Raw genomic sequence first — 14,384 nt, 5'->3', positions numbered from 1 at the left:
CAAAAAGAGACTTCTCAGCATAAGAGGTTAAGAGATGTTGAGGACAGAGAGCAAAGGCTTCAGTTACATGTAAATGTACTTTTAAAAAGAAAACAAACTAACAAGGACAAACAAATATTCAAAGATGAAATGTATTATTTTTTAGAATTGCTGAAAGACAATACACCTCAGATAAAAAGGCAAACCCAATATAAAAAGAAATTCACAAATAGATAGTATCATCGTGAAACTGAAAAACACCAGAGATGACAAAAAAGATCATAAAGTCAACTAGACAGAAAAGTAAGATTATCTACCAAAGGAGAGCAGTTTAAGTGATAACTGATTTCTCAACAGCAACAAGGGAGTTGCAAGTTGGAAATAACACCTTCAATGAGCTATGGGGAGGGGAGGTATCTGTCCACATTTGACTCTCATCTTTCAAAGCTATCTCTCAAGAAGGGTTGCAAAATGTAGACATTTTCAGATGAACAACTGAGAGGTTTTTTTGGTTTGGTTTGTTTTTTGTTAATCCTCACCCAAGGATATTTGTCCATTGATCTTTTAGAGCAGTGGTTCTCAACCTGTGGGTCGCGACCCCTTTGGGGGGCGAACGACCCCTTCACAGGGGTCGCCTAAGACCATCGGAAAACACATATATAATTACATATTGTTTTTGTGATTGATCACTATGCTTTAATTATGTTCAATTTGTAACAATAAAAATACATCCTGCATATCAGATATTTACATTACGATTCATAACAGTAACAAAATTACAGTTATGAAGTAGCAATGAAAATAATTTTATGGTTGGGGGTCACCACAACATGAGGAACTGTATTAAAGGGTCGCAGCATTAGGAAGGTTGAGAACCACTGTTTTAGAGAGAGTGGAAGAGAGAGGGAAAGACAGATAGAAACATCTATGTGAGAGAAACACATTGACTGGTTACCTCCTGCATGTGTCCTGACCAGGGTCTGGGCCAGAGAGGAGCCTGCAACCAAAGTATGTGCTCTTGGCCGGAATCAAACCCAGGATACTTTGGTCCACTAGCCAAAACTCTATCCACTGAGAGATTTAAAATCTCCTGACTTATTTTAAAGACAATTTCAAAGGATGAACTTCAGGAAGAAGGAAAGTGATCAAAGGTAAAACGTCTGAGATGCAATGAAGAATAGTAAGCAAGTATTAAATAGGTAAATTATATCTAAACATAGAAATCATAATTTCCAAAGGATTAGTCAACAGGTAGAATGAAAACAGGAAAAAACACCTCAATTCAAAAGAAGGGAAGAGAAGAAAAGTAGAAACTCTGTATAAATAGTGCAAAATAAAATCATATAAATTATTCCAAAGTATTATCAGTAAAGTCAGATGAATGCAAATACAATGTTCTGACTAAAATCTGGAAAATATGTTGATTTTAAAAATACAGTAATATTTTATTTCTAAGAGACTACCTTAAATATAATGACCCTTCCCAAAAAATTAATTCAAAGTATGGAAAATGACATCCCAACCACTTGCTATACAAGAGAGCAGAAACTATACTATCAAATAAACAGAATTTAAATCAAACACCTTTATTAGATCTTATTATCACTACCTAGTCACTACACTACATAATAAAAGGTTCAATTCATCAGGATGTTATAAATTCTACATATGCAATAATATAGCCTCAGGTTACAGACAGTAAAATATGGTACAACTATGAGCAGAAAAGAGCAAATTCCCCATCATATGAGGGAAGTTTAAACATTTCTCTCACTAGTCCTATATAATAAAAGAGTAATATGCAAATTGACAGAATAGCAGGACGACCGGGATGCCCATGGGCCCTCACCACCACTGGCCCCACCCCCCAGTGGTCATCCCCACCTGAATCGGGGATGAGTAAAAGGGAATGTCCTCAGAGTGCTGGGACCAGTGCAGTGACTCCATCTGACTTATCATTTTAAAAGACCTCCCTGGCTGCTGAATTGAGAATAGACCAGAGGAAACAAGATTGTAACACAGAAGCAGTGAATAACATTCTTTTAATGGAGAACACATTTACTTAATCACAAAAGAAGCCAAAAGGAGATAAAGAAAAAGAAAGTAAAGGAAACCTGTCTGGCTGTGTAGTGCAAAAGAAAAGAGGAAGAAATGCCAGGTGAGGAGTAAATTGCTATGTAACTTGTGTTGTGATCCCTTCTTGTGACCCCATACATTTTTAGAAAGTGCAAACAGATATTTTAAATGTTCCTAGAATTAGCATGTAATTATGTGTTGTTCATTTGAGTAGTTACAGGTCTTTGGGTACTCACTCAGTCTCAAATAGAAACTTAATTGGGTTTTTCCTGAAACCCATCTTCCTAAATAGATGTTTACTTGGCTTCTTACTTTGGTAAAAGATACAGGATGTTTCATATTTCTCTCAGTACACAAAGAAGAACATTGAAAGTATTTATGCTTTAACACATCCTAGACATTATAAATATTCTGATTTTTCTCTCATCAATAAGATTCATTGCCATCAAACAAACAGAAGTCACCTGATTAATCATAACACTAAATATTTCAAACAAAATTCTGTGTGTCTTCTCTGCCTCACACCATATACCACAACTCTAAAAAATGTACGGGAAGAACAGTGTCCTAACATTCACAAATCTGAAGTCTTAGTTTTGTGACTGAGAAGCCTTGGCTTGTGGGTGGGAACCACAGCTGAGACTCATCAGGGATAGGCGGCAGAAGGAGAACAGGCTGAAGGCAGCAGAACTCTAGGTAAGAACTTGGTCTTCACGTCTCCAGATGATAAAGACTATGATGCCATTTATCTTGTACATTACCGTATGTTTTTACACATGGATACACATTTTTGGGGGGTTTAAAATATATTTTTTATTGTTGATAGTATTACAGATATCTTCCTTTTCCCTCCCATTATTCCCCTCCTCCCAGCCCCTACCCGCCCCCACCCCACCCCGCCCCAGATCTTCGCTAACCTATTGCCCATGACCATGGGCTATGCATATAAGTATGTAAGTTCTTTGGTTTATCTCTTCTCATCCCCCCAACCCTACATTGAGGTATGTCAGCCTGTTCCATGCCTTCATGCTTTGGGTCTTATTTTGTTGGTCAATTCATTTTGTTCCTTAGATTCCATAAATAAGTGAGATCATGTGATATTTGGATGCACATTTTGGAAAGAATAATATTTACTCATATTTGCCAACTCTACCCATTTTACTTTGAGAAAACAATACACGTCTTTCTTGGCAAATAATTTCAGTCCTTCCATACACATTTTTCCCCCTGCATCTACACAACTACTTGATATGATAGTAGTCGCTTCTCGGAGACTTAAGAAAGCTCCAAGTGCAAATGGAATAATCTGAAATTGAGCAGAGCAGTTGCCTCATTTAGGCAGCTGTGCCCGGTGAGAAGATCGGGAGGAATCAGAAAACCCAGCAACTCACTTTGCTGCTGACCTGGGGCAAGTGAGTCTCAGTTTCTTCATCTGTAAAATACTAAACCCACAGGTTCTTTATGAGGCATAAGTAATACATATATGGATGTTGTATAACCATAGATAACATCAGAGCTATACCGGGCATACTTTATCTCTAACATCATTCAGTCAATCCCTTAAAAACGATTATTTAATTTCTGCTGTGTTTTATGAATTGTGCTATATCCTTCAGGATGATATAACTTCTGTCCTCCAGGGTTTTTGGTGTGGGCTGGGGTGATAGATGTATGTGTAGGACCCTGCAATAGGACAGAGGGACAGCAGATAACTAGGTAGGTAGGTGAATTTATAGAAGATTTTCCAGAGCAGAGATTGTTCTGTATTCGGGTGGCATCAGTCTTCTCACTTCATAAATGTTGACTGAAAACCTTGAAACCCAAATGTTGACATGAGTGTTTTCCTCTTCCTTTAAAGTTAAAGTGGGTGGAGGAAGGAAAGAGGAAATAAGAAAAGTAATCAAACCTATCCCATAAATGTATTAAGTTCTAGATGACAGGTTGCATTTCTATATTTCACCTTATTCAAAATATAAAATAAAAAATAGTTTTAATATGCTATTAAATTTTATAAGGATAGATAGATAGTCCAGGTGCAATCTTTTATCACAACTTGTGTGGAAATAATCTTATTAAAGCACCTAGCATTTTTTCTGTGTTTTTTAGTATCAGTTTTATCTTTGCATAATTGTGTAGATTCGACATTAGGACTTTTTCAAGTATTCCCACCATTTTTAAACTGCTGTATTTCTTCTACATTGCCCATTCTGATATTGCTCTTGAGAGTATTTTGGGTGTTATTGATTACTTATAAAGCTTTCTTTACATTTTTTGTCATCCTGCCATTATTATTCACTTTTGTAGGCAAGTGTTTCTATAAATTTATCCACTTAATTTACATAGTTGTAAGAGAGTTATTTTTCTGAATAACTCTGAATTTTAGTTAACTTAATTGATTGCCTTTTAGTGATTTCAGCAATAAACACATTCCTAAATCTTGCATGTAACTCAGTTATTTCTGGAAGGACCTTCACTAAGGGGAGCTTGCTATTTTTTATATTGATTCAATTCGTTAATAAAATACCTTCCTAAAGATAACAGACTTCTGATACAGCATTACTGGGTGTGTGGGTAAAAAACCCCACCAAATATGTTTTTTATTGATTTCAGAGAGGAAGGGAGTGGGAGAGAGAGATAGAAACATCAGTGATGAGAGAGAATCATTGATTGGCTGCCTCCTGCACACCCGCTACTGGGGATCAAGCCTGAAACCCAAGCATGTGCCCTGACTTGGAATCAAACCATGACCTCCTGATTCATGGGTCGACTCTCAACCACTGAGCCACATAAATAAGAAATAATTCAATTTAAAAACTAGAATTTTGTGAAGAGTGTGCTTCCTGAATTTATGAGGAGCTTGACTGTTTCCCAATTGCTACACATGCTCTTCTCATTAATTTTATAGACTTTTTGTACAGTAATTGTTTGTTACAACCTTACAGAGTAAATTATACAGCATTATAAATGAGCACAGGTACCTCAGTGAAGAAACTGTTCTAATTTCCGGGTTTTTCTACTTTCTTAACGCTCCTTCTTAAATCTCAGAAAAGGGACTACTATCATTTAGAGATTCTAGATTTTCAAAAAGTCCATAAAGATATGCATCTACTTTGAATTATATTTCTTTGGAGAAAGGTTAAAACAATATGCTATTGTGTTTATCATTCCCTAAATGTGTGACATGGCACTGTAAAAACAAGTTTTTCCTCTCTGACATGATTGATGATTCTTATATTTTTGGTAAATCATCATTACCCTAAAAAATCAGGCACCTGACTTTCTCCAAGCTCAACATATACCATCTATCTTTCTTTCTGTTAAACATTTCACTCCCCTTTTAAGCAGCTTAAGTATAGTTAAGAAGTGATTTCTTTTAATAATAATCTTGCTGTTTAACTTCAGCTTGTCCTTATTAACTATCAACTCAACATATTTGGCTGAAATAAATAGGTATTGATTATTTTTGTACTGTCATTTTCAGTTCAAATTGGTCTCTATAAACAGTTGATATTCTTTTTATTAGCTATTATATGCTTAATATGAATGCATAGTTCTAGTCTGGGGTTAGGTTCACTGTGCTGAATTCAGGCTCAACTTCCCTTAAAAGAAAAAAAAAAAGGAAAACAGCTCAGTAATAAAGCAAGAGCATTTCCACTGCTTCTTCAACTCTTTTATTTATTTTTTTATTGAATGCTAAGCCAAAGAAGGAATTCTGAAATTCGGGGGTCGGGGGTTGGGAGTGTACCGGGAGGTCACATGGCTTTATAACTTTGTGAGGATGGATGGTCACAGCATGTTGCCCCTTATTCTTCCCTTTTTCTGGGCAAGACAGACTATTAATCATTATTTCCAAAATGATACAGCAATCTTATTCTTCTTTTTTTCATATGCATGCTTAAACACACTTTTATTTTTTTAATCCTTGGTGCTTTTATTTTAGTTTGTGATGAATTATTTCTGTTGAGTTTTAAGATCTACCGGAGTATAAGTCAAAGTGACAATAATTGATATTCAATATTTGAAGATTTCTTGACCATCTGTGACTCACTTGGTACGAATCCTACTCTATGAGACATCAGAAAGACTAAAAAACAGACAATGATATCTATGCAGAGTAGCATTGTGAAATGAAGGTTGGAATGTGGTAGTCAAAGTTCAAGTTCTTACTCCGGGTTTCCTGTGTTACTTTGCACATGTCACTTAATTGTCAGACTTCCTGTTGTCTCATCTATAAACAATGATGAACTAAGACCTACTTCAGAATTGTCAACTGTGCTTTATGATATCAAAGCCTTCAAATGGATTAGAATCTATGTGAGTAAAGACACAAACATTGAAATGGAGACTAATATGAGCTGGAAAATCACTGGTTACTCTTCCAAACATTTAGTAGATATAATAAGGAAGATTCAGAAGGTAAGCATTGAGTGTATGTGAAGTGGTTGGATTTGTTTCTGAGTGGAATTAGGACTTAAAAAATTGGTCTCCAACGATAGGTAAAATTTGTAATATAAATATAGAATCTTCTAAATGTTCCCACCAGAAAAGAGCAGAATTCTGTCACTCATTAATTTATTCATTCATTCATTAACTATTTATGACTATAGTCTATGTACTGTACTTTGTTAAGGGAAAAGATGGAAGATGAAGTGGCTATAAAAAGAAAAAAAAATGCTTGACTTTTGTTAGATGGTATATATTTAATCTTTGGACTCTGACGAAAACCCTCTTTACCACAGACTAATAGGGTGAATTTTCAGATTATAGTCAACATTCTATGGCTTTGTACTTTAACAGAAATGCTCCTGTACATTCATTGTCAAATTTGAGGGCAACAAATGCTACTATGTTTTATTCTATATATTACTAAGCTTCTTAGTCATATTGATTGCCATTTTAAATATAAGGGATTGTGTTTATTTATAGGCAAGCAGTTTATTGTGTCCAATTTTGCTTATCATCAAGTTAAATAAAAGCTCAAGAAGTTCCAATCTCATTTTTTAAAATTGTCTGCATTTTTTTAAGATTATTCAATTAAATATTATCAAAACACAATTAAAATTTTTAGTTTTCTAAAAACTAATAAGTCAAGGATATTTACTCTTTGTAATTTATCTTATATTCACTTTACTGAATAAAAATCCTTAAGAAGTCTTAAGGAGCTTACAGAACACAAAGCAGAAGGGCTTGCAAATACTCACTCATTGCTTGTATACAGAACTTCATTTAGAGCAGTGGTTCTCAACCTTCTGGCCCTTTAAATATAATTCCTCATGTTGTGACCCAACCATACAATTATTTTCGTTGCTACTTCATAACTATAATGTTGCTACTGTTATGAATCGTAATGTAAATATCTGATATGCAGGATGGTCTTAGGCGACCCCTGTGAAAGGGTCATTCCACTGCCAAAGGGGTCGCGACCCACAGGTTGAGAACCACTGATTTAGAGGCTTATCTAAATTACACAATTTATCTAATAAATTCATTTAAGCACTATATATTTTTAGTTTGTGATGTGCTCACAAAGCAGCAAATATAATAATCTCAATGAAAGGGAGGAAAAATAGTTTCAGTATCCTTGTTGACTTAAAAAACCTTGATGTCATGATTGAATCATTTTCCTTGGTTATAATCCTTATCTACTGGTAGGGGCACCTGATCCCCATAGAGTTGTCTCACACAGAAGAGAGCAGCTCCCAAATGAACTCCTCTCACCTTTCCCCTTCAATCCCCAGGCCCTGCAGCAAAGGGAATCTGGGGTTGACCTGCCTTCTGATAACTGGTCACCCTTGATGGCTGGTGGAGAGAGCAATGGTGAGAGGCTGCTGTTAAGTGCAAGGTGATGGTCTCCTAGGAAAGTGTTAGGAGGTGCCATGAATGGCTGAAGGAAAGCACACAAGTCAGGGGTAACAGAAGGACAACATTGTTTGGACGGGCACTCACTAGTTTGACTACCTGGCTCACACCCAGTGGTCACAGGAACATACATTTGCCCTTGGGGCAGGATTAGGGAGATTAATTAATTCAAACAAGAAATACTTCTTGAATGCCAAACACTGTGCTAAGCTCCTGCAATAGAGTGGAGAGTAAAACTGACACTGTCCCTGTCTTCATGAAGCTTACAGTGCAAGAGGAAGGCAGACATTAAGCAGAAATCCCAGAAGACTAACATATAATTAAAATTTGTTATAAGTGCTATGATGGAAAACTCCAGGCTGTGGAGTTGAACCATATTTGGAGACCTAATCGGATAAAGGGGTCAAAGTGATGATTAACAGTTATTCAGATCGAATAGATTATTTGAGACAAAGAAAGCAGTATATGTTGAGGCCCTGGATAGGAAAGAGTATCAAGTGAGTATTCAAGGCACTTAGATGTGCTAGGAGAGCTTCATAGTTAAAAACCATGGTTGCATGAAAAAGTGTGTTTCTGCAAGGAGGCTCTTAGGAAGTTACTGTGAGCTAGTTCTACAGCGAGGAGTTAAGTTCACTTGTCTGCAAAGACCTTCAGGTGGACCACTTTTCCAAGACTTTACTTCCCTGCTCTTATTGACTTGAATTCAGAAACCTCCAGTGGAAATTTGTATTTTCCTCAGTCATGTGCTGAATAGGGGCTCCTGGATATGCTGTGCTATCTACTACAGTAGTCAAAAGTGGCTATTCAAATTTAAATAAATTACAATTCAATAACATTTCAAACTCACAAATCCAGTTCCTTAGTCCTTCTAGCCACATTTCAAGTGCTCAGTAACAGAAAGTGGCTAGTAGCTACGGTATTGGACAGCACAGATATTAAACATTTACATCATTGCAGAAAGTTCTATTGTACAGCTCACATGGTAGTCAATAGCATGGGCTCTCAAGTCAGACAGTCCTGGATTAAAACCCTGATTGTTGCATTTACTTGCTATATGGCCCTAACCAAGTTACTGAACATCTCTGAGACTCAGGTTAACCCTGAATATAATAAGAATGGAATAGATTATATATATGGCTAAGTGGCCGGCCATATGTCCATCGGACTGTCTGACCATCTGACCAACCAACCAACAGGTACATATGATGCTCACTGGCAATTTAAAAATAAATGTTGACTCGTGCATGTGTGACACATACAAAGCTCTCACTGGTGCCAATTGCACACATGTTTTAATTTTATAATACTATATTATATACTGTTTTGACATATAATTTTTTGCAGTAACATAATTACCGTACAAATATTTCTTCTAATTAATTTCCCTTCAATGTGCACAAATCCGTGCACTGGGACACTAGTATATATATAAAGAACCTAGCATAGCAGATGGCACATAATAGACATTTTAGAAATACTACTTATATCTGATATGTCTATTCTTTTAATCCAACTCCCTATCTCCTAGTGACTCTGTCATTCTCTATCTTCCTTCTCCATCTAGTATAAATCCATTTCAACCATATTTCACCTAAACTTTATTTTCTTTATTCATCCTCAACCCAATCCATAATTCCATATCAATCCAACTTGTTCTCTTATCCCACAAACCTTACTGAAAGAAAGTATTTCACTGTTGAGATTATCAACCTTGTAAATGGGCAGCCTTCAGGTTCATTTGGTTGACCTCCAGGCAATTTGGCAAGCCTTTAACTATACCATTATGGCTCCTCTTTGCATTTTTTATAATACCTGTTCTAACTGCAGTCTCCAACCCAGATTCTCACCTCATCTCTGTATCAGCATATGACTATCTCCTGGAATGCATTAATTGAACTTCCCTCTCCTACACCTGCAAGTGTATATGCTTTATTTACATGCGTTCCAAATGTCAGTGTAAGGCTATATTAGACACACTTGATTAATGTTAAAAAATACATCTACCTTGACCTGATCCCCAAATCCTGAATGAAAATCTTTAGTGTTGGAAATGGTGGGAGCTGTATTTGTTTAAAGCCCCTCAGGTGATTTTTGTGAACTAATTCAATTTAGGAAAGTTGTGGACACCTTTGTTCATAATCTCTGTTTTTTTATGCTTTTTAAGTATCATTCTGGCTGCCTCTATTTCTTCCCAGCAGTTGACATGTAGGCTGCACTTTTCAGAGCTCTTCAATGAGCTGTTAGAGCATCTGTTTTGCCTGTGGTCATCACACTTAATCTCTCCTTGCTGGAGCTGTTAACACACTCCTGCTGATGTCTTGCCAAACTTGAGAGTAGCTAGAATAGCTCCTTTGCTGTGTCCTGGCTGTGCTCCAAGACTTGGTGGTTGGTTATCTTGTCTGACCATTTAATGCAAACTGTACATCATAGATGACACCAGTAGAAGGGTTCAAGCAGCTGGACGTGTAGTCTCAGGAAGATGGAAGTCCCACGGTTATATAGTAGATTAGACATAAATATTGCTCTGTAAAACTTTTAATTTGATTCAAAGTGTTTTCTACTGGGCATAACATCTAGCACTCCAGAGAAAAAGGACATGTAATGCTGTTTTAAAATATTTTCCTCTATTAGTGTGTGGCATATATAGTTTATAGTGAGTTTTTTTGGCCCTCGTTTTTGTTTTGGTGGTTCTCAAAAATGTAAAATGGCATGGATAGAAGCAAATATTTTAATGAAAATAGCTAATTGATCAAAAATCAACATGTAATTAACAGATCAACACACATATATTTGTTAACATAGATATTATGTTTAATAAGAACTTCATCACAAGTAAATTATGCAGTGCATAGTGGAATTTCAACTATTCAGTCTCCTAGTGGAATTATTTTCATGATTCAATGATTAGTCATTATAATTCTTTATTAAATAAAGCCCAATTTTCATGTTTCCTAACATACTATACATTTAAAATTTTAGTATCTTATTTTATTTTTATTTGGGATAATTCTCATTAATAATAGCAACATGTGCTGAGCTCTTGAATTGTGACAGACACATGTAAATCATTTTACACATATTAACATTTTTTAAAAATATGTTTTTATTGATTTTAGAGAGGATGGAAGATGGAGAGACTATCATATTGATCTGCTGCCTCCTGCACACCCCCTACTGGGTATCGAGCCCACAACCCAGGCATGTTCCCTGACTGGGAATCAGAGTCCTCTTGGTGTATGAGTCAATGCTCAACCACTGAGCCCACCAGCCAGGCCATGTATTAACATATTTAGTCTTCACAACAATCCTATAAGGTGGCTGTTATCCCCATTTACTTATGAGAAAATTAAGGCACACAGCACGTATTTTTTCCTGAAGTCATTCTTTAAAGACAGAATTAGAATTTGAACCTGCTTGTCTTATTACAGAACCTAGGCCCACTTAGGCTGTCCTCCATATCTAACATTGCATATCTGTAGATCTGCTTGTGAGCATTCCAGAGAGCAATGTTTGGGCATCTGGGGAGTTGAGTTGGGGATCTTTGCTGCCAATATCACACATAATGAAATTGTTCTGAAGCCCTATTAGTATTTTATAACTTGTATTTCAATTATTCTGACTTATCCTCAAACATAGGTAGATGGACATTAACTAGATCACTTTTGTTTTCACATACAAATTGTCAGAGATATAAAAGGAAAAAGAATAGCTCATCCAAGAGAGTGGTTTACATAGATTTCCAACCAGGATAGTATGTTACCATTCTTCATCAGAGTGTAGTCACGATGACTAAAAGTGGTTTCTAAAATTACATCACAATTATATATAGACATTTGCATGTACAGGTCATGTTTGCTGCCTTTTATGATTTTGAGCTTATAAATAAATACTAGTGAATAATTATTAGTTCACTTAAGTTATTATTGGCTCATCATGGAAATCCGTTATTTGCTGAAATGTAGTAAAAACTGTACATTGAGCCCTAGCTAGTTTGGCTCAGTGGATAGAGCATGGGCCTGCAGACAGAAGGGTCCCAGGTTCAATTGTGGTCAAGGGCATGTACCTCGGTTGCAGGCATATCCCCAGTAGGGGGTGTGCAGGAGGCAGCTGATCGATGTTTCTCTCTCATCGATGTTTCTAACTCTCTATCCTTCTCCCTTCCTCTCTGTAAAACATCAATAAAATATATTTTAAAAATGTACATTGAATTAATTCAAGAGTCAAAAACTAGAAAGTTTATATAGTATAGTTTATATAGCTAAGCCTCTTCATGAAACTGCAGGGACAGGCCTGGAAACTGAATTTCCTCCCCAAATTATATCATAAACAATTCAGGTTCTCACATTATTGTATTGTTATAACCTCGAGAGAAATAACTTTTTTTTTTCACTTGAAATGAGCTTCAAATGAAACTAAGGTTCAAGTTATCATTGCACATTGAGAAACATTCTCTTGAACTGCTTATACACAGGCATGAACATATGAACACACACACGCAAACACATTCAGCATCTTCTACATATAAATGGACTGATTTCAGGAAGTATATTTGAAAAAGTGTTTTTAAGAACCAGTGACAGTTTCCCAAAGAAATGGTGTTATGTTACAGTACAAAAGGTTATTCGTATCATATTTTACACTATTTAGTTAATGCTTTTATGGGATCATCCTGTCCTAATTTTTCTCTCTGGATGCCAGAAACACAATCATCTGTACCACTACCCTAGAATATCCACCATCACCATTACCCATAACAACTATCTGGTTTTCAAATGTATGCATGCTATCAACCAGCACAGTTATCAAATCCAGTGATATTCCATTAGGATAATTAAGTAGATGTTAAGAAGCTATACTTATATTTTCAAAATGACAAATAAATATTATGGTTTTGTTCTGAATTTTCAAATCCTGAGACTCAGTAGTTTTTTACTTTTATTAAAATGAGTATACATCAGTAGTACAAAACTATAAAGTTTACTTAATGATCACAAAGTACATGTTGTTAAATATGCTAATCCAAGGTGCATCTGATGCATTTATTATTATATTCTGGATTCCAGCATTGCTATGTCACCTGTAACTGAGAAGAACACTTTATATTAACTGACTTTTTCAAGAAGTCACAATTATTAGAATTAGAAAACCCCTCCCAATTTAGCCATTATCATGAACGAAAAGCAACAATTCCTCTCTTGAAATTGATATTCCAAATGTTGGTGAGAGATATCTTCTTTTTTTTCCTAAAGGGTGACCTATTTTTGATAAATTTCTTTTCTATACAAGTAATCACTCTAGTCAATAGGTCTCTGCCTTAGTCGGCTGGGCTGCTATAACAAAATGCCACATATTGGGTAGCTTACACCATAGAAATTTATTTCTCACAGTTCTGGAATCTGAGAAACCTGAAATCAAGGTTCCGGCAGATTAATTTCCTGGTGAGAGACCTCTTCCTGATTTTCAGATGACTACCTTCTCACGAGAGAGGGAAAAAGAGAGAGAGAGACAGAGAGAGAGAGACAGAGAGAGAGAGAGAGACAAAGAAAGAGAGAGACGCCAACCTCTGGCCTCTCTTTCTGTTCCTATAAGGACACTAATTCTATCATGATGTCCATCTAAATTTAATTATCTCCCAATGGTCCCACCTCTAAATACCATCACATTGGGGCTTAGGGGTTTAACATGAATTTGGGATTGAGGGCACAAACATTCAGTCCATATCAGTCTCTTATCTGAGAATTGCATATCAGTGTCCACATGGTATTTTTACATTTTTTAAATTGGAATGTCTTGGAAAAGTCAAGCACTTTTCAGTTTACCACAGTCTTTGCCACTCCCTATTATATTATTCCTTGCTACATACTCAATGATGTTGTCTAACAAGCCTGTGTAGATACTTGAAGTCTTGACTCTCGATTTAAACCATTTATCTTCTCAAAATTTATCAAGATTTCTATATTAATGTACTTTTTGATTCTTTTTTATAGGATGGAGAGCCTACTAAGGGGAAGGAATCCCCCACAGTATCAGAGAAGTCCTTGTAAAGAAGTTCGTGCAGCACTTCGGAAGAGGCCTGAAGAGGAGTGTAAGTATTTTAATAGGATTAACTATACTGTAGATAGATTTTGGTGAGTAGCATTGTAAAACTAAAGGGTTAACCTTTAAATAATTTTTAAAAATAGAGGTACTTAATAAGTATTTATTGCATCAAATTGAATTTATTTTTTTAAAACATATTACCAAACAGTACATGGATTCAGACCCTAAAAGACCATTGTTAAGATGCTGTACTGATAATTGGGTTTCCAAAGAGATTGGAAAAGGCTGCACAATCCACCACATTTTTCTTAGATAGTCATGTCATGAATATTAATGTTTCTCATGAGTCTTGAAGTTAAAAATCATTTTGAAATGTGTTTAAAATTAACATCCTCTAGTTTCCTTTGACCACAATGCTTTTTCAACATTTA

At 35.8% G+C, this 14,384-nt stretch overlaps 1 protein-coding gene across 1 annotated transcript in view; it reads left to right on the top strand.

Moving 5' to 3' along the window:
- Nucleotides 1–14,384, top strand: part of LRRC7 (leucine rich repeat containing 7) — a 495,371-nt gene that overhangs the window by 75,585 nt on the left and 405,402 nt on the right. Inside the window, exon 2 of the mRNA XM_059689215.1 lies at nucleotides 13,902–13,999. Within this exon, the coding sequence (XP_059545198.1) occupies nucleotides 13,902–13,999 (98 nt within the window). The remainder of the gene's footprint in view (nucleotides 1–13,901; nucleotides 14,000–14,384) is intronic.

The sequence above is a fragment of the Myotis daubentonii genome, chromosome 3 (genome assembly GCF_963259705.1).
Source record: "Myotis daubentonii chromosome 3, mMyoDau2.1, whole genome shotgun sequence".
NCBI lineage: Eukaryota > Metazoa > Chordata > Mammalia > Chiroptera > Vespertilionidae > Myotis > Myotis daubentonii.
This window is presented reverse-complemented; position numbering and strand designations above follow the sequence as displayed.